Raw genomic sequence first — 24,864 nt, forward strand, 5'->3', positions numbered from 1 at the left:
GGGGGATCCCATATGTCACGGAGCGGCTGGGCCCGCGAGCCATGGCCGCTGAGCCTGCGCGTCCGGAGCCTGTGCTCCGCAACGGGAGAGGCCGCAGCAGTCAGAGGCCCGCGTACCAAAACAAAACAAAACAAAAAAAACAGTAAGACCAGTAGTAAAAGGCACAAGAACTACAAAAAACAAAACAAAAACACAACATGATCCCAAATGCTCATGGTATATTTCAGGAAATAACTTATCTCTGATCTTGAAAATTCAGAAAGGTTATGAATGTGAGACAACTTTCAGTGGGTCGGTGGGGGGGGTGATTAAAAAAAAGTAGCAAATGACATCAGTGCCCTGATTCAAAATGCTTTGACAAGTCCAAGTGTGTATTTCTAGTACATTTTAAAGGTACTCACTCATCTGATGATCCTACCAAAGGTTTCGTGGAGCGTTTTATTGCATAAACACATCCATCCAGCCTCTTAATGCACTTGTAGACCGTACCAAATTCCCCAACCCCGATTTTTTCCACCTCCAAGAATTCTTTTTCATAGCGGGAAGCCATGTTGGTTTCTCGTAGAACACATCTCTGAAATATTTCAGTAAAAAAAATAATTCTCCCTAACATGTTGTGAGAATAAAATTAAGGCATATTATTCCTAAATTTCTCTAAGTTTTCAAAAAAGACTTTTGAGGCAAATCCATCAATATTCTTGGTAGCAAACGCCCCTGCAACCCTGCCACAATTGCTGACTACCTTCTCTGTGTTCTTTATAACCTGTCACACAACTCTGTACTGACATTTCTCTTTGCTATATTATTACATCTTTTTCTATATTGTTTCCTCTGTCTGGCCATACTCTTCTTCCCTATATGTGCCTAGAGGGGACACCTCACTCACAGCCAGAGCTACTGTCCTTAGCTGAAGGAGTGGGTGGGCTCTTGGAGGAGGATGTTAAACAAAGAGAACACCTCTCTTTGACTCTTGTTTACTTGTCTCACACTCTGGCTGCTGATGTTTCATCTCAAGTTGAATAAACATACTGTGTTCAGTTTGCTTCCCCAAAAATCTTAGTCTGGAGAACAAAATTGTCAAATTGATTATTTCAGAACGTGTGCTCAGATACAGCAACCACTCCGGCTACTGGCCAACTAGCGACATCACTCATTGCTCTGCTAGTAAATAACTCGATCAAGTCACTGAACTCCTTTATCACTTTTCTCATTTGTAAGATGAGGATCATAGCACCTATGCCTCAGGGTCCTGTCAAACATCACATGAGAATTATACATGTTACAAATATATATATATATATATATAATTCTCAGTAAATGGTGACTATGATGACAAAAATATCCAGAGATTTATATGAATCTCAATCCAAGCTGATTCGTCTCTGTGAACTCATCTTTTCCCGATATCCTCATTAACGAGAACTTTTGCCATCCAACTTTAAGTGTTTAAAATATCTTGACTCTTACTAGCTCTTCATTTTCAACATGCAGTCCCAACCTGTCTTCATCAACAAGATCTATAATTTCTCTTGCCCTTAGCCAGTCTCAAGCTCTGTTTCCTCCAAGTCTGGATTTGCTACAGCTACCAGCCCTCTCTCCATCTCCTCTAATAGGAAGATTGTTTTTGCAAAATGATGCTGTAGAATCAGACAAACCTAATTGTTTCCCATGAGGAACCCACATTTCTGATCAGAGGCCTGAAGGCGCTGGTAGTGCTTACCTGCTACCTTACCATCCTCATCTCAGACACCGAGTACCACCTTACCATCCCTATCACTCCCTCCCCCTCCCCCTCCCCGACCCTCCCCCCTCCCACTTACATGCACTGAACATTATAATATCATGAAAACATGCCTATGTTCAAGCATCTTAATGGCTATTTAATATTCCACTGACTTTAAACTACAATTTACTTGGCCATTCTTCTATTATTGGACATTCAGTACTCCCCCTTTTTTTTTTTCTTTTTTGCTATTACAGTTAAGGCTGCAACAAACATCTCTGGTGGTAATATTTACAGCATTACTTTCTTAGTTTATATTATCAGATGAGGGATACTAGATCAACATTATAAAAATCAATGGATACTGACACATTTAAGAGCTAAATTTTACGTACAGACCTCTGGCTTTATGCCCTTTTTCTCTGTTTTGTCTTATTCATTTTTGGACCTTAAATATCTTAATTTTCCCTTCACTTCTTCTGGAGTATAGAATTTTTCCCCAGATCAAAGACAGTAGCAGTAGCCTTTAAGAATACTCCAAGGTAATGGTTCAGCAATATATTTGTTAGACACTGTCTGGTAAAGTAACAACTAGCTAAGAATATAGACCCTGATGGGATCCCAGATAAATTTAGCTGCAAAACATATTTACTGCAAGGTGTATGGAGGGTTGGAAAGGAGAGAAGGGAGAAAGGGTGGAGGGAGGGAGAAAGAAGGAGGCATTAGGATGAAATGACTGTGTTACGACAGCTGGACCAAAGAACTGTGCTCACCTTGGCAGGCAGCCCTTGTTCTACCTTGCCTTCTCCTGGACCAGCTTCCTCACTTGGAGAAAAAAAAAAGTGATATCAGAGTATGATTAGCACTTATTGAGCCTGGTACTATGCTAGGTTTGGGGGCTCTACAAGTAAATAAGATAATTACTTCCCCTCTTCAATCTATATTTGGGCACAGGCATAAACAGAAATTTTCAATACAAGAACTTAGGACAGGATAAAAACAAGATATCAAGGGATACCATAGACGGCACCCAATTAATTATTTGAAGAGTAAAAGCCTTTCCCAAAAAAGAGGACATGTAAGCTAAGATTCCAAGAATGAGTAGGAACCAGCTAAGAGAAAAGAACAGGGTTTTAGGCAAATAAAACAAGGTATGCTGAGACGCGGATCAAGAGAGTGCACAGAACATACCTGAAACTCTAAGGGCTCTTCGCCACCAGGATACAACATTTCCCCTGCAACACCCGCCTCCCTTAGAACCCGGCCTGTCTTAGGTTCACAAGCCAACTATAAGTATAGCAGAATGTGATGTAATCCTGGTTAAGATGTTTTCAATTACTTTTTTTTTTTTTTTTTTATGCGGTACGCGGGCCTCTCACTGTTGTGGCCTCTCCCGTTGCGGGGCACAGGCTCCGGACGCGCAGGCTCAGCGGCCATGGCTCACGCGCCCAGGTACTCCGCGTCATGTGGGAGCTTCCCGGACCCGGGCACGAACCCGTGTCCCCTGCATCGGCAGGCGGACTCTCAACCACTGCGCCACCAGGGAAGCCCTCAATTACTTTTCATTAAGCTGAAGTCTCTGACGGACACCCTCTTTGGCATGAGCAGATGCATCCTGGATCTTTAAGCAAAATTTCAGTTTCTAGATCAGCCAGCTAGGTTGTTCTTCCGGACAAGTACAGGGTAGAAGTGGCAAGTGGAGGACGTTACACTCGTGCAAATTAAGTGATGCAGGACACTTCTGACTTACATTTAATACTACATCCTAATACTTTATAAAATAACAACGCCACAGTGAAGAAGAGGGGAAAATACCCTCTCAGAATCACTAAGTTATTGTACTAAAATGTCATCACTTTCAGGGCCAGGAATTCAAATCAGCAGTCTTTTCCTGCTAGCTTCAGTGAGAGGTGAAGCCATTCATTCTGAAGGTTTACAAAGAATCCCAAAGAGCTAAAAGCAGTGGAATACTCAGTAACAAGAATAGACCAGTGTGCTTGTGCTGAAGTCCTGTTCACTTGAGATCCAGGAAATAGTATTGAGAAAAACCTAGTCTGGCTACAAGGCTGATTAATATGTAGTCATGGATTCCAAAAGAACACAGCACATTAAGTGTTCTACAGGCTTTTAGATTGTTAGCTGTGCATTTATTTTGCTGAGTACATCTAAGCATAAATGACTGGCCTGTTTTAGAGGTGCTTCCATTCTATGAAAAAGCAGCATTGAGGATACAGTAAAGAAATGTCCCTGAGTAATCTGCACTCTCCTTATTTAGGTGATTTCTACCATTCAGCGGCCTTTGTGGAATAGTGCAGCTGGCTTTCCATTTATTAGCACCTCCAAAAGCAGTACGTTCTTTTTCTCTTCAGCCAGCCTTCCATCACCTGCAGAGAAGTTCAAATCCTTGCCCTATAGCTCTCATCAACAGTCACACCACTAGCCTCAAAACAGCAATATACTCTCTGGAACGAGAACTACACCTTCCCCAACTGCTGGACTCATAGTAACCAGAGGGGAGCCCTTGAGTGCAGTTCCATAGCCCATTCAACTTCCTAATATAAGACAGATCTACTGCTTACTCTGCCCTGTTCTTTCAAACAGAAGGCATTTTACGGTACACTTCAGAATGGAAAGGTGTTACGATCTCTGTGACAAAGAAGGTTAAAGCCAACGCTGACATTTAGAAAGGAGGGAATACATAAACATGATGTCGACTCATTCAGACAGACTTCTTGTGTATTCCTAATCTTTAACACTCCCCCTTCCACTTGGCAATAGTAAGATCAGTTCTCAAAAGTCGTAGCAACAGGACACTTACAGGTCGCCTCGGGTTTTCCGCTTGCCGTTGGATTTGAGGAATTGTTTCCTATAAGACTCCGGAGTGAAGGGATTAATATTGACCAGAGCCAGTGAGGTCATCGCATCGGTGAAGGGACCAGGTGTGAGCTTCAGATGCTTAGAGCTTCGGGAGGGGAGCTTCCCTGTTGAAGAGATCCCCGGCTGGCTCACCTGGCCCTGAATGAGAATGACAAAAGGCAAATCAGAATGGAGGTAATTTTAAAAAAATGGTTCTGTATCAGTTAGTTAATTAATATTTGAACCAAAGAAAGTTATTGCTGAAAGGGACCTTAGAGGGTATCTGGTTCACTGCAAACATTGTTAATTGGTTCTCTTATGAAAAATACAGATTCCCAGTCTACCTCTAGATATTTTGATTCCTGGGATCAGCACAGCAATCTGTACTTTTGTTAAGCTCCACCCTCTTCCCCTGGGCAATTCTGATAGTCAGCTATGAGCCCACCAATTCTAGTCCTACCTCCAGCATTTTAAAGATGACCTTTCAGCTTAGACAAATGGAAACGACTTGAGAAGACCTGGTGCTTATGTTCTCAGACTGTATAGTTAATTTCCCCTCAATTATTCATCCCAATATTTGTTTGGTACCTACTAAGTAGCAGATGCTGGGTTAGGTGCCGAAGAGTCCAGAGGTGAATTCTGGCTCTTAAGGAATGCACAGTCCATTAATCAGCAGTTCATCGATGTTTCAGAAATAATCACTTTGTAAGGGAAAGATTTCACAGACTATCTAAACATGGAAAAAGAAGTTTCCAAGTCCACTAAAAATGTAGCACAAATTGAGAAAAGTTCCAGGAAGTGGGGTAAGGAGACTGAAAAGTAATACTCTAAGCCCTTAAGATGCAAGGCTTTGCAGTGGCTACAACTAGCATACCAGTCAATAGGAAAATGTGCAGGGCTTACCACTCCAAGTGGGGTACAGTAAGAGAACATCGGCCTAAAACCTAACCAGAACTAAATCAAACGACAGAGGGGAGAAATCAAAGACAAAGAATTCTGATGAGACAGCAGAATGCTATTATGACCTAAGTGCCAGGGACCAGAGGAATAGCTGCGTAATAGATCCTCAAGAGGACAGTAGTAGACACAGGGTCCATGATGTAACCTCATAGGGTAATCATTGTACTGTGAGGCTTTTTGGAAAAGAATTCTGTTTTAATATTCTCTGCACATGACTTTCGAGTGTAGAAGCAGAAGCTAGATTACAATATGATTCAGTATATAAAAATGTAATTAAAGAATGTGAGGCTACAAAGAATGGATATTAAACTTATTAATGAATACTCATTATAAGATTAATGATAGAAGCAGAAATAAATACTCTTTAAATGATTGATAGAAGCAGAAATGAAGGAAGCTATAGAGTACACATAGCAGCCTAACATTTCTTTAAGTGAAGAAAAATTGACAGAGTCAAGAGTTTTGCCAAGGGTTTTACATATGTCTTAGAGTTCAGAGGGTCAATAGCCCTGGGGATATTATCAGACAAAGCCATCAATGACAAACAGTTTTCCCATAAGTTTATTGTAAGCGTTGGGTATTGGTTCCAAAAAAATAAAACTATACTATATGATATTTCTCAGTTGTCAATGTGATTCAGGAAATGAATTTAGAATTATAGTAAATCATTTTCTGACACAGTTTTTTTGTGATGCTGATTATCATATGGAAAAGAAAATGCATCTGTCACATACGAAACAGTGGGGCATCCACACCTGGTACGCTTCATAGTTCCAGTTGCTACAGGTCAAGGACAACAAAAAGGCCTAGAAACTTTTCAGATAAAAGTAAGGAAAAGGATTCCTATCAAGAAAGACTATCAGAATTCCTAGTCTGGAAATATGAGGGCTGATAGATTTTGTGAACTCCACTTACAATATAGCAAATGATATTATGTTAATATGGATTTTATTGCCAGAATGATAGAATTAAGAGTAATCCTTTTGAAATCTGAAAGAACACAGTTTGCAACAAGATTTACGCAAGTGAGTTCTGCCTAGAAGTAAAGTAGACTGAAAATTTCTGGAAAGAGGACCAGGTTGAGAGTATAAACGTGTTGCAGAGAGTGTAGCTAATTCTATATAAGTAACAGCTCTTACTACAGATGATTAAGAGAAAGGAAATTGGGGGAATAGCTCCTTGACTTCTGAAGATGGTGAGAGGAGAAGGAGGCAACCTCCCACTAAGACACAACATCACAGGGACTGGGAAAGACTTTAAAGGCCCAGTTGGTACAATTAGTTCCCTGATGCTTGAATCCCTGGTACAGTGTTTCTACCGAGTGGTCATCAAATAGCGTTGAATGCATTTAGCCACAGGGACCTTACTACCTCCTAAGGAAGCTCTTCTATCTCTAGATAATTCTGCTAGAAAGTCCTTATGGGGACCTGAAGTCATTTCCCATGATTTCTGGTCCTATCCCTTGGGCAAGGCTGAACTAAGCCAATCCTCCTTTCCTCTGCATCACTGTCTTTAGCACAACATTATGAATTATCTTCCCCCGGCCTCTCACCTCTGACCTTGATCCAAACTATATTTTTCGTAAACTGTGTACTTTCCCAGTTGCATTTCGAGTTTCCCTCCCAAATGTTGTTTTCTTTCTGTCCCTCAAATCTTGGCATTTCTAGGGTCCCTAGCTTGGACCACTCCTCTTCTTACTCTGGCACACAGACTGTGTAAACTTATACGCACCCATGGCTTCAACAACTTCCTAAATGCTGATGATATCCAAATATAGATCTCCAACTTAGGTGGTTTTCCTGCATTGCAGAACCACTTATCCAACGATTTACACCACATCTCTTTCTCCAAACCTGTACATCCTCTAAGGTCACCTACCTTGATTCAAGGTACCGTCTACTCTGTCAAACAAGCAGGAAGCCTCACAACACCCTAGGTCCCTCCTTTTCCCTCAACCCCTCCATCAAGTCAGTTAGCAATTCCTAAGCATCTCTCAACTTATCACTGTCCACTACTATCCAAGTTCAGGCCCTTCTTTTTTCTCAGTTAGATCTATTATGAATACTGCCCTGCCCCCATGGTCTCTCCCACTCCATTCCATCCCTCACATGAAGGTCATGATTTTTCAAAACTGCCTCTGACCAAAACCATTTAATGGCTCTCCCAACAGTTTCAGGATAAAATCTCAGTGTAGCTCCTACCTACCTACTCTGGCCTCACTGCCAGACCCCTGCCACTCTGAATAACAAGCGGTTTTCCAGGTGTAGCGTGATCTTTCCCCTCCATAGCTTGGTAGATGCTTTTCCCTCAGCCTCGAGCTCTCACTCCCTTCTCTTCCTCGCAAACTGTGACTCATCCTGTAAGGCTGCTCTCAAACATTACTTTCTCTGGAAAGGTGTCCTGGATATCTCGAAACTTAATTCCCCACTATTTCTCATCATGCTCTACAAGTCCTCTAGCATACCTGATCTGAACTTTATTTACCGTTGTCGTTTACCTTTCTTCATTCTGTAGGCACTTTTTGAGGTAATGAAGGGTTTGCCAGCAGAAGGTCTGCTAGCATATCAAGGTGTTTAGTTCGGTTTTCAATGAGTGGATGAAATACACATACCGTGCCGTGTCTCCTCGCCTGCTTACTCTTGCTCTGAACTACATGCTCCTAGCCCACTCTCCCCATAATTGCCTTGTATTAAAACCATACCAACTTCCATTGCCCTTCATATGCTTCCTTCACCTTCATTTCTTTCCTGACTACCCACTGAGAAGCAGTCCACGCAGAGAACTCTGGCCACTCTTGAATCACCTATCACATAGTACCCGTGGCCACATCTCCCCTGCCCGAGACTGCCTCATGCTTCCAGACCACAGTGGGTTCTCAGAAAATAAATGGTTAATTGATTGGTTATTGGGACCATTGAAAAACCCACAGACAGACGCATGAGCCTATTAAAGTAGTTTGTCTACCATTCAAACAAGAAGGTGAGTATTGCCTGGTAGTTGTGGCACCCATATTCAGCAGGTACAAAAGAGACCTGACAGTGACTGTGCTGCCATCAGAAGCACAGATGTTATTATGATGATCTTAAGTGCCTCAAGCTGAGCCAGCGGGAAGCAGAGCTAATTCCAGGCCTAAGACTCACACACCATGGCACCAGCCTATTAGAGGTAACCCTGCCCCAGTCCTGGCTTTAATAACATGAATGATATAATAGGAGATCAATCACAGCAAGGATAAAGCAATCTGCTTACTTGGGACCTTTACCTATTTGCCATCCTCAGCTTATAAAGGAGTATCAACAAGTTACCTCTTTGTTCACATATAAGAGCCTGTACCTCACTAGACCAAGGAAGGGAGAGGACTTCTTTCTGGAAAGAGCAGCAGCAAAGAGATAAAAACATGTTAAACAGTGAATGTGAACATTCTTATATGAGGAAATATTAGGAAATAATCACAGAAAAATAGAGCCAGTTGGTGTGATGGCAAGAACAGTAGACCAGGCCCCAAAGATCACGTTTCTCAGTCCTTTCTCTACCGTTGGCTGAGCTACAGGCCACTTTCTCTCCAGAGACCTTGGTTTTCTCACAGGTAGAGTACAGGTCAGGCTGTAGATGTCAACATTTTCTCCAGTTCCAATATTCTTTCACTAGGAACCTTTTCCCCACCCAAGATTTATCTGTGGCCTACACCAATGGTTTTAAGAAGACAGCTGGCAAAACACTGAATTCTGTTTCCTGGTAACTTTAAACTCTTCTTCATTTTCCCCAGCAAATACGTAACTGAAGATAGATACAGCCTGTGACACAGATCTGTCACACATACATAGGACTGGGCCCTCGTTCTCCGTCCGCCGAACTGAAGGAACGCGGACCTCAGCGGCCTGGCTCCCTCCTCCCCAACGATGGACTTACTTTGGGAGTGAAGGGGCTCTCGCAGCGTGGCGGCTTGCCCTTGTCTGGCGGGGCTGGGGTTCCAGGACGTGTGAGAGAGTGTGACACTGGAGTTCTCAGACCCTGCCCTGGACTCGCTTGGTCTTTTTCCTGAAATGTGTCGAGGTCACGTTCGTTACTAAGGGGAGTTCTGAGAGGTGTAAGCTCTGCCTCCTGAACAAATCCTGAATCCTGAACGCCAGACTTCTCTGGGGTTTGGCTCTGGGCCTCCTTGCTCTCTTGGGCTTCATTTTGCCCTTCGTTCTTATGTTCTTCCTCACAAGAGGAAAAGTTTAACTTCTGCTTCAGTTCTTTGTCCTCATCGTTGTCACCCATCTCAGCCAAAGAGCTTTACAACCTAGGCAAGAAGGCCTCTCAGCAGGAAACGCTACAGAGCTGCGCAAATAAGGAGGAGAAAACAAAGTAACCTGGCAAGTTCCCTAACTCTAGCCTGGCTTTCCTTCTGCCAGCTAACAGCTACATGGAGACACACCACTGGTTTACTCACTTAAGTACCACGTATCTGTGTGACCTCAGCTTCTCCTAATTTCCATTCTGATTAAAGAAGGCTCCAGTAACTCTTTGAGCAATTAAATCCAATTATGTATAGAACTCTTCTGGATATCCCACCGTCTCCCTGAACCCATGTGCAACAAACTACTAGGGAAACAGGTGGATTCTTTAATTTAGCATGGCTTTAAAAATACATATTAGCCAACTGGGAACAAGCTCATTATTGGAAAGAAGTTATTTTCACTCTTTTACACCTACCATTTAGAAATATCACCCTCTCCTCTCCCCCAGTTCCCACCTACCCAGTGGCTAGCAGCAGTTCCTTAGAATTCAGTATCACCTGGATAACATAATGATCCTTAAACAGTCGCTAACATATCTTGGCTGGAGTTCATCTCCCGAATAGAGACACACCTGAGATCTCTGCCACACACACCTGTCCTAATTCAGGCCCCTCCACACCCTCCGCCCACCCCCAGGTATTAGCGGTTAAAGCTTTTAGGGAACTGGACACACTTTCACACTGAAAAAAAGAAAGGTAGAAAGATCAGCAGAGAAGCAGATATATGTATCACTTGAAAATGGCAATTACTTGGGCCCCAGACACCTTATTTTGTAAAATATGTTTTCTTACTGTTTAGATATCTTTAACATACGTTATTCAATTTCTTTCTCAGAGAGACCCCTATGGAGAGGGGGAAAAAAAAAAAAGCTCTTTAAAGAAAAAAAAAAAGGCCACCAATATCACTTTGTAGGAGAAACCATGTGAAAGGCACTACATGAAAAAGGAAAATGATGTACATGAGCCCCCGGTGCCCTCAGGGGAGACTCTGGAGGGACTGGACATGAGGAATTATTTATTTACACGACAAACATGGACCCAAAGAGAGAGGGGTGCTGAGGATGAGTTTCGTCTTGACTGAAACAAATTCAATGTCCCTTCTCTTGATAGTCTTTTTTTTTTTTTTTTTTGCGGTACGCGGGCCTCCCCCTGCTGCGGCCTCTCCCGTTGCGGAGCACAGGCTCCGGACGCGCAGGCTCGGCGGCCACGGCTCACGGGCCCAGCCGCTCCGCGGCACGTGGGATCCTCCCGGACCGGGGCGCGAACCCGGTTCCCCTGCATCGGCAGGCGGACGCACAACCACTGCACCACCAGGGAAGCCCTCTTGATAGTCTTTGGTTACCCATTGCCTGTCACCCAACTTCCATCTTCTCTCTCTTCACCTATCCCTCCACCCCTTTCTCTTTTCTCACTCCTTTTCCATTTCCCACCTGAACTCATGAGAAGGTTAATCCAAGTGAAGAGTAACTGGGGTGGGGGTGATTGTGAAAGTGTTTCTGCAGCTAAACGCCTTCTCATGCCCCAGCTTTTTGTAGGTGCGCACACCACCCAATCCTTCCTTTGTCCTTCCCCAGTCCCTCTGGCCACGCAAACTTTCCAAATCACTCAACAGGGTAGCTCACTGCCCACCTTTGTCAGAGACTCGGCCTCCCTCGGGGGCCAAGGAAAACAGAGTCATCCACAGGGAGGGGAGGCCGGTAAAGAAATTCCTGTTAACTTGAGATTCTGGGCTTCGGAGGGAGTTTCTTGTTTACAAACCAGCAGCCCACGTGGTAGAATTCCTTCACTACAGCCTTGGTGCTGATCAGTTTTCCCCTCTCAAGGCTGTGGCTAGTCACCTCTCCGGGACAGCTAGAGGCTGGCTCTGCTCTCAGGCAGGATGGGACCAACCTGAAAGCCTCTGACTGAATCACGGGCCTGCAGCCAGGGCACAGGGGCTGGTGTATCGGGTGTTACTCAGTAGGCCAGGTTGGTTTCTATCATCAGCCCTGCCTTTCCTCTCTGCCCTGCTAGAATTCTCAATTACCTTTACTTATGACTGCACTGTTTGCCTAGGGAGGCAACTATGCCACTGTGATGACCAATGGTATATAACTTGTACCATTCACCATCCATATATTATCACTCAGCAGATGATTGTGGCTAAGGCTGCAGAATAAGAAAGGTATAGTAACAAGTACAAAAAGAATATTCCCGATTTGGAAAATAGAACAATGAGAATTGGGCAGTTGCCGGCCTTGATGGCCCAAGGCAATCCCTGGAGGTGCACATCTGGCCTCCGGCCTGCAGCCCCACTCTTTCTGGGGTCATGCTTTACTCTTTTCCCTGTCCTTAGCCTCTTCACGTTGTGAAAGAGTCCGTCTTTGCTCCAGTGCATGTTAATACCGCAGGCATCCATCCCAGGCACAAAGCTTAGCATCATAGCTGAGATGAGGTGTCAAAAGGGGAACCCAAATAATCTGTGGCAATAAGAGGAAAAGGAGGGAGGATTTTTCCCTTAATGTGGAACACATGTGGGTGTTCCATAAACTTTTTTTTTTTTTTTTTTTGCGGTACGCGGGCCTCTCACTGTTGTGGCTTCTTCCGTTGCGGAGCACAGGCTCCGGACGCGCAGGCTCAGTGGCCATGGCTCACGGGCCCCGCCGCTCCGCGGCATATGGGATCCTCCCGGACCGGGGCACGAACCCGTGTCCCCTGCATCGGCAGGCGGACTCTCAACCACTGCGCCACCAGGGAAGCCCCCATAAACTATTTTTGAATGGACTTGGGAAAGTAAAATTAATGTATCTCATTTTGTTTAAAATACTCAGTATTTGACTTTTTTGAAGGTGGAATATTGTTCATATTGTTATAGGGATTTCTGCACAGCAGGAAAGTAATGTTCCCAGGAGTAAGAGGTACAAGGAGGAAGTCAGCTTTGCATCTTAGGGCTGGGTTCCCCAAACCGTGTGCTTGGGGGAAACTCTCCTTCTGCAGACACTGCTGAGTGATGAGAAAGCTCCTAGACTCAGAGCTCCGCTCTGACCAAACCTCAGTTCTGAGGCCTTTGAGACACTGATGGGAAGGACAGAGGCAGGAAAATCCAGCTAATTCAAATCGGATTCACAAGAGGTAGAAACTTGTATTCACCTTCGAGGTAGACTGTCCCTTTGCAAAAGTAAAGCTAAGGCCGTGGAAAATGAGATATTTGAGGGTCTGTTGCTCCGAGGAGGGACATGCTAGCCTGATTGTCTCCTCAGTTAGGAGGGAGAAACGTAAAAAATGCTTGAACGAGCCCAAGTGAAGCTCTACCACATTATTTATTGAAGACTGAATTAAGACGGATTCATTCCAGACGCTGAAAAAATACCGATGCTGGATTATGATGTATTTGATGGGACTGCCCCACTGGGAACCATTGGGAGGTCCGGTTTCCCAGATAAGAATTGGACATTTTTACTGCCAGGCTTAATGGGAAGCCGGCAGATTCCAGGACAGGAAGTGAAGACTTGAAGCAGGCTTAAGCTGAAAGCAACTCTCTGGGCTTTGGACTGTTGGGCCTAGAATCTGAAGACCAGAGACACACTTGAGGGCACTCCAAGGTGGTGGAGGAGAGAAGTTGACCTTTATCCCCAGAATGTGCCCTGTAGAGGCAACAGCGCAGCATCAGTGTTCTCAGACAAGGGCCCATGGACCTCATCAACATGTGGAGGAATAATCTCCAGCTCGCTGAGGAAACGGGAGAGTAGGCAGTGATATCTCTCAGGTCCCTCCTACTTCAACCCCATTGTCTTCCTTGTCCTTACCTTGCTCGGTCTCTCATCACAGCCGGAAGTGTTTCTCAAGCCCGCAGGGCAATGTTTGCAATACCTTAGAAAAAAGCAGAACATGTTCATCACCGATGTGTATCGTTCAGCTCCCTGGACAGATCCATCAGCGGCAGTGGTGGTGAGCACGTGCTGGGCCTGGACCCATCCCATCAAGGGTCTCACGTGCTCCTGACTCCTACCAGCTCTCTTCCCATGACAAGGGTGGTCAGCAAAGCCAGGAACCGTGAAGGGGACCTTCTCTTGATCTCCTTCCCACACCAGGAGAGAGTGCACAGAAGCAGCGGCTGTCAGTTGCAGTCAATCCAGTGATAATTACAACAATCGTTAACAATATTCACTAGCGGTACTTATATTTGGCCACCACATTTCTTCTTTTGAAGTCCTTGTACATCTATGTCTCATGAGTAGCATTCCAGCAGAACAGAATTCCAAGGAAAGATTGTGGGCCAGGTTAGATAAAGCCCGGAAGTCATCTTAAAGCTTATGAGTCTATCATGACTACTTTTCTTCTTGTTGTTTTGCTTTTTCTTGTGGAAATGTTCAAACACACCAAAAGTAGAGGAAATATAGTATAATGAGTCCTGACGTACCAATAACCTAGCTTCAAAAATTGGGGGCAGTTTTACAGTCTTGTTTCGTTTACATCTGCAACTTTCTTGGGGGTGGGTGCTGGAGTATTTTAGAGCAGATCACTGATAACATGTCCTTTCACCCATAAATACTTTGGTGCCGTTAGTAAAAATCCTTAGATTAATCTATTTATTTGAAATCTACTGTATAACTATGTAAAGAGTAATCAGATTCTAATGAATTGCTTCTCTTGTCAGAGTTTTCCATTTGCTAGAACTAGAGGATAGTCATCAAAATAGCTGTCATAATAGAGATACACTACTTGTCCACTCACAAGACAGTATTCTTCTTAGAACAGGTTCAGAGTTCTAAGCTCATATCCCAGTAATTTAGAGATGGTTGATGTACTGCCCATACTTTAAGGAGCAGATAGTTTAAAATGATATAGATTCATTAGTCTGATCTTTTCTCTATGGGCCACAGTTAGGAGGATTTATGCGGCATTTGACCATTCCCGGGTTCTCTAAAATTAGAGCAGGTAGTAGTTGCCTATGTGACTGAGTCCAAAGCCAGCCCTGCAGCCACAGAGGCGAGATCTCTGTCTCCTCTGTCTCTTTCTCTCTCTCACACACACACAACATACACAACACTCGTGCACACGCACACACACACACACACGCTCACTGCTGTAATGGGAAGAAATTAGTAGGGATGGAAAAGACGTTCTCAGAGCTGGACCTACTGGACCTCAATCTTGACTCCTTCTCTCTCTGCTCTGAGGGGTGGGCCTCAAGATGTCCCAAGGAATTGGTCAAACATTCTCAGTCATTTCTTCACCCTTCTGACCCAATCACAAGATCCCCGCACTGCAGTTTTACCCTCGTAAAACTAAGCAAGGCAGGGTTTTAATGATTTTTTTGAAGTGTGATTAGGAATTAAAGCTCTTCCACAGGAGGTGAGTTTTGCCCTCATAAAACTAAGCAAGGCAGGGTTTTAATGATTTTTTTGAAGTGTGATTAGGAATTAAAGCTCTTCCACAGGAGGTGACCAGCAGAAACTCTAACGACAGAAACTTAAAATATTCGTCTCTCAGAAGAGAGTGTGGGTATGGGGGATTGGAGGAGAAGGAGACTGCTACTCATTATACGTCCTGCATGCAATTTGATTATTTAATCTTTGCCATGTATATATATGCCAAACATGTATATAATATATATACATATTTAAACCTGTCCAGAATGTGCTTGAATCTCTTTGCTCACCCCTCTTCATCTCCTGACCTCTGAACTCTGGAGGTCCCTGAGCTCAGTCCCCCAAACTTTTCTCTGTGTACACTCACTTCCTTGTAACATCATCCAGCCCATAGCTTTAAACCCTATCTGTAAGCTGGTGACCTTTGAACTGATATCTGCATCACATACCTCTCTGTTGAACTTCAGACCTGCAGCTACCTAATCAAATCTCCCTCTGGTTGTCTAACAGGCATCTCAATCTCAACATGTCCGAAAACAAACTCCTGATCTTTCCTACCGTACCTATTCCTCCCGCAATTTTTTCATTTCCCAGTAAATGGAAACATACCAAAAATCTGCGAGTGATCGTTGACTACTCTCTTTCTCTGCAGCTGTGCATCCAATCTAGGAGAAATTCTTTCAGTTCTCTCAGCCTCCTCCTACTGGCATCCCCTGCTTTCCTCCGGCCCCTCTCCACCCAGCAGCCAAAGGGATCCTTCTAAAAGCATCCTGCACTCAGATCCTCCAGTGACTCCCATTTCACTCAGAATACGGAGCCAGCCCCTCTACGAGGCCCCCAGGGCCATAGGATCCGCCCAACAACCTGTCTGATTCCTGCTACCCGCTCTCTGCTCTAGTCTCCTCACTGTTCCTCCAGATGCCAAAACCTTTCCCACGTGTCTCACTCACCCCATCGCTTCCTTCAGTTGTCTGCTCACAGGTCATTTATCAGAGAGGTCTTCCGCATCAACCCCATCACCCATTCTCTGGTCCCTCACGCTGTTTCACATTTCTTCACAGCACTTACCACTACATCATATATTATACATTCAATGGTTCATTTAAAAAATTGTCTCCCTCGTCCCACCCCCAGTAGAATCTAAATTCCATGAGGATAGCGACTTAACTCTTGCTTGATGCTGTTTTTCCATTACCTGGAGTAAGGCTTGGCACACAGTAGGTGCTGTGAACCAAGGCACACACTATGTGTTCTATGTACCCTTATGATGGACACTTCCGCAGAATGAATACCTTTTAAGAGGTTTCAGATGTTTAATTTCCAACTCCATTGCAAATTTCAGAGGCCTAAAAGGGAGGGACGTGTGGATTTTAAATAACTTGGTAATTTTGAATATATATTCTACTCTATTAATCCCTACACCATTTCTGGCTCAACCGGAACTCAGCCTCTGTAGTATGTGATGTAGTATGTGCCTGTAGTATGTGTGTAGTATGTGTAGTACTGTGCTTTCAAGTTGGATCCTGCCAACAAGTGCCCAAAGCACAGATGATTCAGTGCAGACGGGGCTGACATTATAGTTGTGTGGCTAATGTGTAAAGTAAATGTGTCTCCTCCATTCACATTCTAAATTTCACCCCGTTACACCTCAGCTTGTCCCACAATCTGGACTCCTGTCTGGACCACTGGTATTTGCCCTGGTCCACTAATTATGCAGACTGATCATGGAGGCAGAGCAACCTATTCCTCACATGGATGGAAGACTACCTGGCCAAATAAAATGGCTTAGTTATATAAAGATGTTGACCCTTCTCCAGTAAATATGTACAGATGACCCTGAACAGTGTGAGGGTTGGGGCTCGACCCTCGGCATGGTCAAAAATCCGCATGTAACTTACAGTCGACCCTCTGTATCTGAGGCTACCCTGCATCCGTGGGTCCCCATCTGTGCTTTCAACCAACCACGGATGGTGTAGCACTGTAGTGTCTACTACTGACAACCCACGCGTAAGTGGACTCGCGCCCTTCAAACCTGTGTTGCTTAGGGGTCAACTGTAATTCTCATGCAGTTTCAAATGAACAAAGATCACATTTTTTTGAAACTGGCTAAAATGATTTTAAATTTCACATGGAAAAATCATTGTCAAAGAAATAGCTGAAGATTTTTTAAAAAGAGTAAACAGAGAAGACTACCTCTCCTAGAAATAGAACTTTAAATTGTATGTAGAATAGGCAGGTCAGTGGTGAAGAATATATAGCTTAGTAAATATCAGTAATATTAAAAATTTTAGAGTCTCACTTCCTATCACATATCAATATAAACAATGACTAGATGAAGAGATCAAATGTGGAAAATCAATCATAAATAACTAGAAGAAAATAAAAGTGAAGGTTGATCAAATTTCTGGGAGGGGAGCAACTTTATAAATGTCAAAGCAACGTGAGAAATCACAAAAAGAATTGATAAGCTTGATGACATAAAATTTAGAACTTCTACATTTCATAAAGCAATTAAGCAGCATTGAAACCATACAGTAAATTGGAAGTAATATTAACAAAAATTATGCCAGACAAAAGATTAATATTCTTACTGCATAAAGAACTCATGCAAATTGATAACAGTTCTTCAGACAGTGTCTTCAGACAGTGCTCTGAAGAGGAACCACAAATCACCAACATATATTTCAAAACCATGATTAGATTCAGTCACAAAACGTTAACTTAAAACAAAATGCCACGGTCATCTGACAATTGGCCAAAAAAAAAAAAAGATTTTAAATGGCACTCTCTAATCGGGACAAGAGGGCAATGAGACTGATGCCGTTGTATACTTGTGAATGAACAACTTGGCAGTACAATCAAAACATGCATACACCTTAATCCAGTACTGCCACCTCTGGCAATCTGGCATGTCAGCAGCCTGAAGAGCTGATTGTACTTGCCCTGCCTGTCACCCCTCATTCCAGGTTTCATTTTTTGCCTGATAGCTGCCTTCCCTGCTGGGCTATAAGCTTGATGCGAAGGGATGTCTGTTTTCTTCACAGCTGGACTTGGCATCGAATAGGAACCTAGTGTTAGTTCAGAGTGAAATTTAGGCACAACAAAAAAGGGAAGAGCTTGATTGTCTAACAATGAGAATGGTTAAGTAAATAAATTTTCAAACACACATACAAGAGAAAGAATTAAAATGATACATGTAAAAAGATAATAATAAAAAAATAAAATGATACATATAAAACTTTCTAATAGAATGGAGAATTGTTCACAGTCTGATATTAAGGGGAAAAAAAGAATGCAAAATTGATAGTATGATTTCAACATGTAAACACAGAAAAGAAAAACAACTAAATCTATCATTTATTTTAAGATATACCATTATTATACCATTATTTTTACATGCCACTAAGAATAAAAAATGCCCATGATGGGGAGTCTAATATGATACCCCCTACACAACTTTGCCAAGTAAACCTCCCACGCAGAGAGGGCCAGGCAAGGAAGACTGCTTGTCTCAACTTTGTCATCGGGTGCAGAGAAGAAAAAAATCTCACCTAGGAATTAAAAGGCAGGGCTCGTACTAGCTTGTATTTTTTTTTTTTTTTTTTTTTTTTTGTGGTATGCGGGTCTCCCTCTGTGCCGCTCCGCGACATGTGGGATCCTCCCAGACCGGGGCGCGAACTCGGTTCCCCTAACTCGGCAGGCAGACGCGCAACCACTGCGCCACCAGGGAAGCCCTAGCTTGTATTTTGAATTCACACTACCAGCGTGGTCGGAAGAACCTCCAGCAGAGAATTTAACCCAGGGTAGTCTCTGGTTGGTGGTGCCTCCAGATGGCTGACAAAAGCAAACACAAATCTCCCCTGTGAGACCCGGACCTCAGTGGGGCCGGCAGCAGTTGTAAGTCACCATAGCAATCCTAACAAGCGAGAAATTTTGCATCCTAGAATTGATGAGATAGGATAAGCAAAATCTTCGCAGGGGCCAATTCAGCGGTGAGATGATAGATCAAAAATACTTTTATATAATATATTTTATGTACATTGTATTTTTATTGTAGAGATATTTATATAGTGTAGATATATTTTATACGTTTTACATAATGTAGATATATTATTTGTAAAAGTGAAATAATTTTATTTTAAAATTTAGACATATGGGATTCTAGGGGAACTCATTAAAAAACTTAACATTATCCGAGGGTCTCTGAATGTGACCGACCTTCATTTCTTATTGCCCTTAACACTAGTTTCCCACCAGATCTATTCTAATAGCTAAGTTCAATTAATTCCCTTCCTATTATCTCATGAAATTCAGTAGACACAGAGATGGTGAATCTGATGGTCAGGTACAGGGCCTCTCTCAGTCTGTGAATGTGTGTCAAGCAGAGTGTCATCAGCATTATTAACATTTTTGAACACCCACTATGTGCAAGATACTAGGTTAAGCCTGGCAGGAGGGGGCCAGTTGTGCAGAGGTTTAAGTCTCTACTTTCATTCATTTGCTTAGTTGACAAATATTTGTTGAGCACCTGTTATGCAAGGCACTAGGGTCTGAAGATTGACCTGATGGCTGGTGAGCTAGAACACATGCTTAAATGAAGACTGGAAAAGGTGCTAGGTTTAGGGTTTGGACATTTTGGTCTTCTGTTTATACAGAAAATCGATTGGGATGGAGATTATGAGTTTACTTCTTCATATATATATATATACAGCTTGAGGGTATTAAACTAGGGAATTCGGGGCTGGGGGGAGGTTCACACAAAAGATCAGGAAAAGGAAGTCGCTTGGAAATAAAGGAAAGTCCAACTAAAGCTGATGGCTTTGGAAATGGATTAAGGATTTTTTAATGAATTCCCCATTTTATATTTAGAAGTAACATTTTGAATGCCTCACCCCTTGGGGTAAATCTGGTGGTTAAGTAATCAGAGGAGGTGGGAAAAAGAAATAGGAATAGCCACTAAAATAATGAGAAAGAATGAAGTGAGGAGAGAGACTTGTTCAGACACCCAGTTCCTCCAAGGTTCAGGAAGGCCTGGGGTTCGCCTGCCCTCAAAAGGACGCTAGGCGTTACCCGGGGGTGTTGATGAAGAGTGATATTTGTGTACCAGACACGCAATGATAAGATGATTTACCCCCCTTCCCAAGGAGATCATCGATGACTGCCCAAGGCTGCTGCTTCCAGACAAAAATCTATGACACAACAATAAAAGAATCTATGCAGCATTTTACCCTGCAGAATGGAGACTGCTTTCCTCTTGGCTATATTTATCAACCTCTCCCCCACCCACCAAGGGCAAGTAAGTGACCGTCGTCCACCACTCTCTGTAGAGACTAAGTCACTGAAACGGATGGGGAGCCCCAAGCAGGGTCCAGGAAGGCCAGGGCCAGGCACTATCCAGCTCATTCAAGGGCACACCGACTGGGTGATACACACACAACTACTCCAGGGTGGACACCAAAGCCCATAGCTTCAGCGGATCAGGCCACATCCCAAGCGCAAACAACGCGGGCAGCCGGGGCTCCCCACTTCTGCTTCACTCCCAGCACGGCGGGAGCTCTGAACACACATCCAGGGTTATGTAACACCTATCTTTCACGGTCCATATGGCCAGGCGTATAACATGCTGGCGTATAACAGTTCACAGTGGTACAGTCATCCCACGGAATCCTAGGTGAGAAGGCACAGGTAGACAGATCCCAGGGGCTGCGCGTCCATGTCACCACACTTTTCCTATCCCCGGGCGCGCAGATGCATCCGTGAAGTCTCAAACCAGGCACGCAGTTCAGCGAAGCCCGTAGGGAGACCGCCTTCTCGGGCAGGATCGGAGCTCTACCGAGCTGGGTGGGAGGGCGGTGGGCGCGGCGCGGGGCGGGGCGGGGCGGGGCGGCCGGGACAGGTGCGGGCCTGGGGCGGCGGAGGCGCGGCGTGAGCGCGGAGGCCGGGCAGTCCGACCGGCCGCCCTCCGGCGAGAGGAGTTCCCGCAGCCCGCCCCTGCGCCCGCCCCTCGCCGCCCGTGGCTCCTCCTCGCCGCCGCGCCTCGCCTCGCCTCGCCTCACCTCGCCATGGTGGAGCGGGGAGACGCGGCGCCGCTGCTGCGTTGGGCCGAGGGCCCCGCCGTCTCCCCGCCGCTGGCCCCGGACACGCAGGCTGGAGGCCGGGGCTGGGGCGGCGGCGGGGGCGGCCGGGCGGCCGCGGAGCCGCCGAGGAGGCGGGAGCCCGAGGAGCTGGGTCCCTCCCAGGTGCTGCTGCAGCCCGGGCGCCTGGAGCTGGGCGACGTGGAGGAGGACCAGGTGGTGGCCGTGTTTGTGGTCACCTTCGACCCCCGCTCGGGTGAGAGCCGCTCCGAGACCGCGGGAGGGGAGAGGGTCGCTCCCCACTGGGCTTCGGGGGCGGCGGGGGAGGGGCTCGCTGCGCGCTCACCCGTACACGTGCAACCCCCTCCGCGCCGACCGGGCTGCCCTGGGCGAGCCCGGTGCCCCCGGGAGGTCGGAGAGTGGGGCTTTGTTCCCTGCGCCTCTGACCCCTTCTCGTTGCCTCTCAGCGGATCCCCAGCCCGCGCGCCCGTCCCCACAGTCGTGTTTGCGCTTCTCCGGTGACGGAGGATCTCGTTTGTGGCACAGGCATTCTGGCTTTTGTTTTCGTTTCATGCTCGGTTAAAAGGTTTCTCCCGTGAAGAGGAGGAACGCCCCCCAGGTGAATTCCTTCCGAAACTGATCGTCCTCAGCTTCCGCGTTCTCTGCTTCCCGCCCTCGCCCCCCATCCCTCCCTGCACGGTAACTTTGTGAGCGGCCAAGTTCACTCTCTCTGACGGTATTATTTTGAGGAATTGATGCCTGGAGCATTAAGGGGTGGCACTGAGGGATTAAGCTGGAGACCGATGAAAAGAGAAGCCTCCTCAGGTAGGCTTTACCCTGACCATCCAGTAAGGAAGTGTGCATTTTACTGGTGAGAGAATTCATGGGGTTCAAAAGTGAATGAGTAAATACCTCCCTCCGAGAGCCTTAGGTGGTCGGGGAAGGACCCTGCTCTCAGGATTGGAGGGATGAGAGCTGTAGTCTTGGTTCTAGGGTTTAAGAAAGCCCAGGTGTGTCTTTCTATCCTAACTCCACTGAGGCTGCTGGAATGTGGAGTGTCTATTAGGGACAAAAAAAACCAGAACAGTTTCTTTCTGGAGTTCCCTTCCTGGTCTGGCAAGGATGAGGTGTGGAAGCCATTCTGCAAAACTTGATACTGTGCGCTGGAGTGGGAGGAAAAAGGGTGAGGGTCTTGGGATGGCGGAAGATACAATCCATGGAGGATTATAAACCAGCAAGACCCAGGAAGAAGTAGGAACAGCTGTGGGGAGACTAGGCCTTTCCGACTCCTGACTATTCCTTGGCCCCATCCCAGTGGGTTTCACACATTTTTGACTGTGACCCACCATATGAAACTCATTTTACATACCAATCAGTGTGCTCACATACGTACATACGTAACTGAAACAAGTTTCATGAAATAGTATTAACCCCTTTTACATGTAGTACATACTGGCATTTTCTATTTTTCTTTTTCTTTTTTTTTAATGCTCATCACATAGGCTGGTTGACTCATGTATGGTTGGGACTCCCAGACAGAAAAACTGTTCTTGGGCCTCTCACTGCTGTGGCCTCTCCCGCCGCGGAGCACAGGCTCCCGACGCGCAGGCTCAGCGGCCATGGCTCACGGGCGCAGCCGCTCCGCGGCACGTGGGATCTTCCCGGACCGGGGCACGAACCCGCGTCCCCTGCATCGGCAGGCGGACTCTCAACTACTGCGCCACCAGGGAAGCCCAAAACTGTTCTTTTTTTGACCAGAGTAACATTTATTGCTAGACAAAAACAGATACTACTTTGTAACTAATAATATTCCTTATGCCCTGCCCCATCACCTACATACAGTAAATAGATGTGAGCATGAGATTCATTTTGGAAAGTGTTTAAGAGTAACTAGAAGAAATGGAGAGAAAGCGCTAACAGGGTCTGATTTAGCAGTGGTCGCTCTGGCTGTAGATCCTAGAGAGGGGAAGAGGAGAAGAAAAAAAAAAATCCTACACTAACCACAGATGGAGTTAATAACATTGAAAAGCACCACAGAGCTGGAACCCTCCCCCTGCCTTGTCAATCACATCTGGTGAGCATGATTTTGTGGGTATGTGTATATGGAGTATTTGTGTGTACATGTGATGCACACACACACGCACAAGTATGTATTTGTAATGGTTTTCAGATTAAGGTTAGTGTGGAAAGAAGGGATTTAACTGACACTTGGACACTTGCCTTGTGCAGGCGTTTTACTATAATGGTTTTTCATCTAATTCTCATCACCATTGTAATTTGTTGATCGTTTATAACCAAGGATGGTTAAATAACTTGGAAATACTAACTAGCCAATAAATACTTGACTCCGAGCCTGGTTGTCTTTCTAGAATACAACACTGCCTGAACCTCTGGCTGCTAACTTTTCATCTTACTGGGTGCAGAGAGGGGAGAGGCTGAGAAGGAGTAGGGGAGGGGAGAAGAGTGTGTTTTTAACTTTGGTTGATGGTTTTGTTTTGGTTTTTTTTTTTTTGGAAAGCTGCTGTTTCCTGCCCATAACTCTCTTGTCATCTTCTCAGTCCCAATTGGCACTTTACTTCCTGTAAAAAATTGTGATAGTACCTATAGCAAGTAAAAATTCTATGGTGCAGTGTAATTCTAAGAGTAGAAGATGGAATGAATGAATGCTCCTGGGGTTCCCAGGGCTGCAAAGGTCGACACTAGGACAAGGGCCTCAGAGAGGCCGTGGAGTGTCCCTTGGGTGAAGGTTGAGGAAATCACATCTGGAGAGGGAGATGGAGGCCCTTGGATGCCCAGTGAGCGGGAGACGTCGCTGGGGCCAGACTTACGTCTCCCGGTTTTAATAGTTCAGTGTCTTCCTCATTCTGCTACGGAGGCAGGTCTGCTATGTGTTGTTATTTACTCTTGGTCCACCAAGGCTTTTGCCTTCCTTAGCCCATGATACCCAAAGTAGTAAAGTGAGTACTGGCTTCTTTACCCAAATCAGAACATATCAGAGAAGTTCTTCCATGGGAGAAACTGTCTAGAGTTTCTGCGCCTGCCTGTCTGCTCCCCATGTCTCTCCCAGCTGTGTCCTCATTGTCCTTCCCCAGGAGCTCCTCCCTTCTCCCCAAACCTCCCCAGTCACCTGCTGCCCGGGCCATGGGTATTTCATTCATCTTCCCACCTGGTATAGGGAACTGTTGGCACATGTGCCTGCGAGAGTACAAGAGGGGGTGGAGGAGGAGAGAATCCACAGCCGTGGGTCGTCTGTCAGGGTGTGCGTGGTCTGGGTGCTGAGAGAGGTGTGGGGGAGGTGTGGACCCTGGTTACGCACACACTCACACGCTCTTGGGCAGGGATGTGCTCAGCGATTCTCAGACCCGTGAATGGGAATAAGAGTAATTCTCCGATATTTTTGGATACTAATTTTGGGTTGGGCATCTGTAGAAAGAATCAGAGAAGAGGCTGGGGCCATAAAGAATGTTATTTTCACTTGAGTCACGGTTTGAAAATTATGGTTGAGGGATCTACCGATGTTGTGAGGTCTGTAGGTGCTTCAGGGTCAAGTGAGGCAGAGACGCTCCCTCCCTCCCTCCCTCCCTCCCTCCCTCCCTCTCTCCCTCTCTCCCTCTCTCC

The 24,864-nt window shown here is 45.3% G+C and overlaps 2 protein-coding genes across 5 annotated transcripts in view; one reads left to right on the forward strand and one right to left on the reverse strand.

Annotated features, from left to right (window-relative positions):
- Window positions 1-9,802, reverse strand: part of WEE2 (WEE2 oocyte meiosis inhibiting kinase) — a 23,119-nt gene extending 13,317 nt beyond the window's left edge. Inside the window, exons 1-4 of the mRNA XM_007103329.1 lie at window positions 9,449-9,802; window positions 4,542-4,738; window positions 2,497-2,548; window positions 402-574 (exon numbers count right to left, since the gene is read on the reverse strand). Coding sequence (XP_007103391.1) covers window positions 402-574; window positions 2,497-2,548; window positions 4,542-4,738; window positions 9,449-9,802 — 776 coding nt within the window. The remainder of the gene's footprint in view (window positions 1-401; window positions 575-2,496; window positions 2,549-4,541; window positions 4,739-9,448) is intronic.
- An 11,432-nt stretch (window positions 9,803-21,234) lies between these two features.
- The window catches only part of DENND11 (DENN domain containing 11), a 53,646-nt gene continuing 50,016 nt past the window's right edge, over window positions 21,235-24,864 (forward strand). For all 4 annotated transcript variants that reach the window (XR_003679699.2, XR_003679697.1, XR_003679696.2 and 1 more), the window contains exon 1: window positions 21,235-21,502. Coding sequence is in view for 1 of the 4 variants with exons in the window: in XM_028489660.2 (XP_028345461.1) it covers window positions 21,235-21,502 (268 nt within the window). In the remaining 3 variants the exon portion in view is untranslated. The remainder of the gene's footprint in view (window positions 21,503-24,864) is intronic.

The sequence above is a fragment of the Physeter macrocephalus genome, chromosome 5, assembly GCF_002837175.3.
Source record: "Physeter macrocephalus isolate SW-GA chromosome 5, ASM283717v5, whole genome shotgun sequence".
Lineage (NCBI taxonomy): Eukaryota > Metazoa > Chordata > Mammalia > Artiodactyla > Physeteridae > Physeter > Physeter macrocephalus.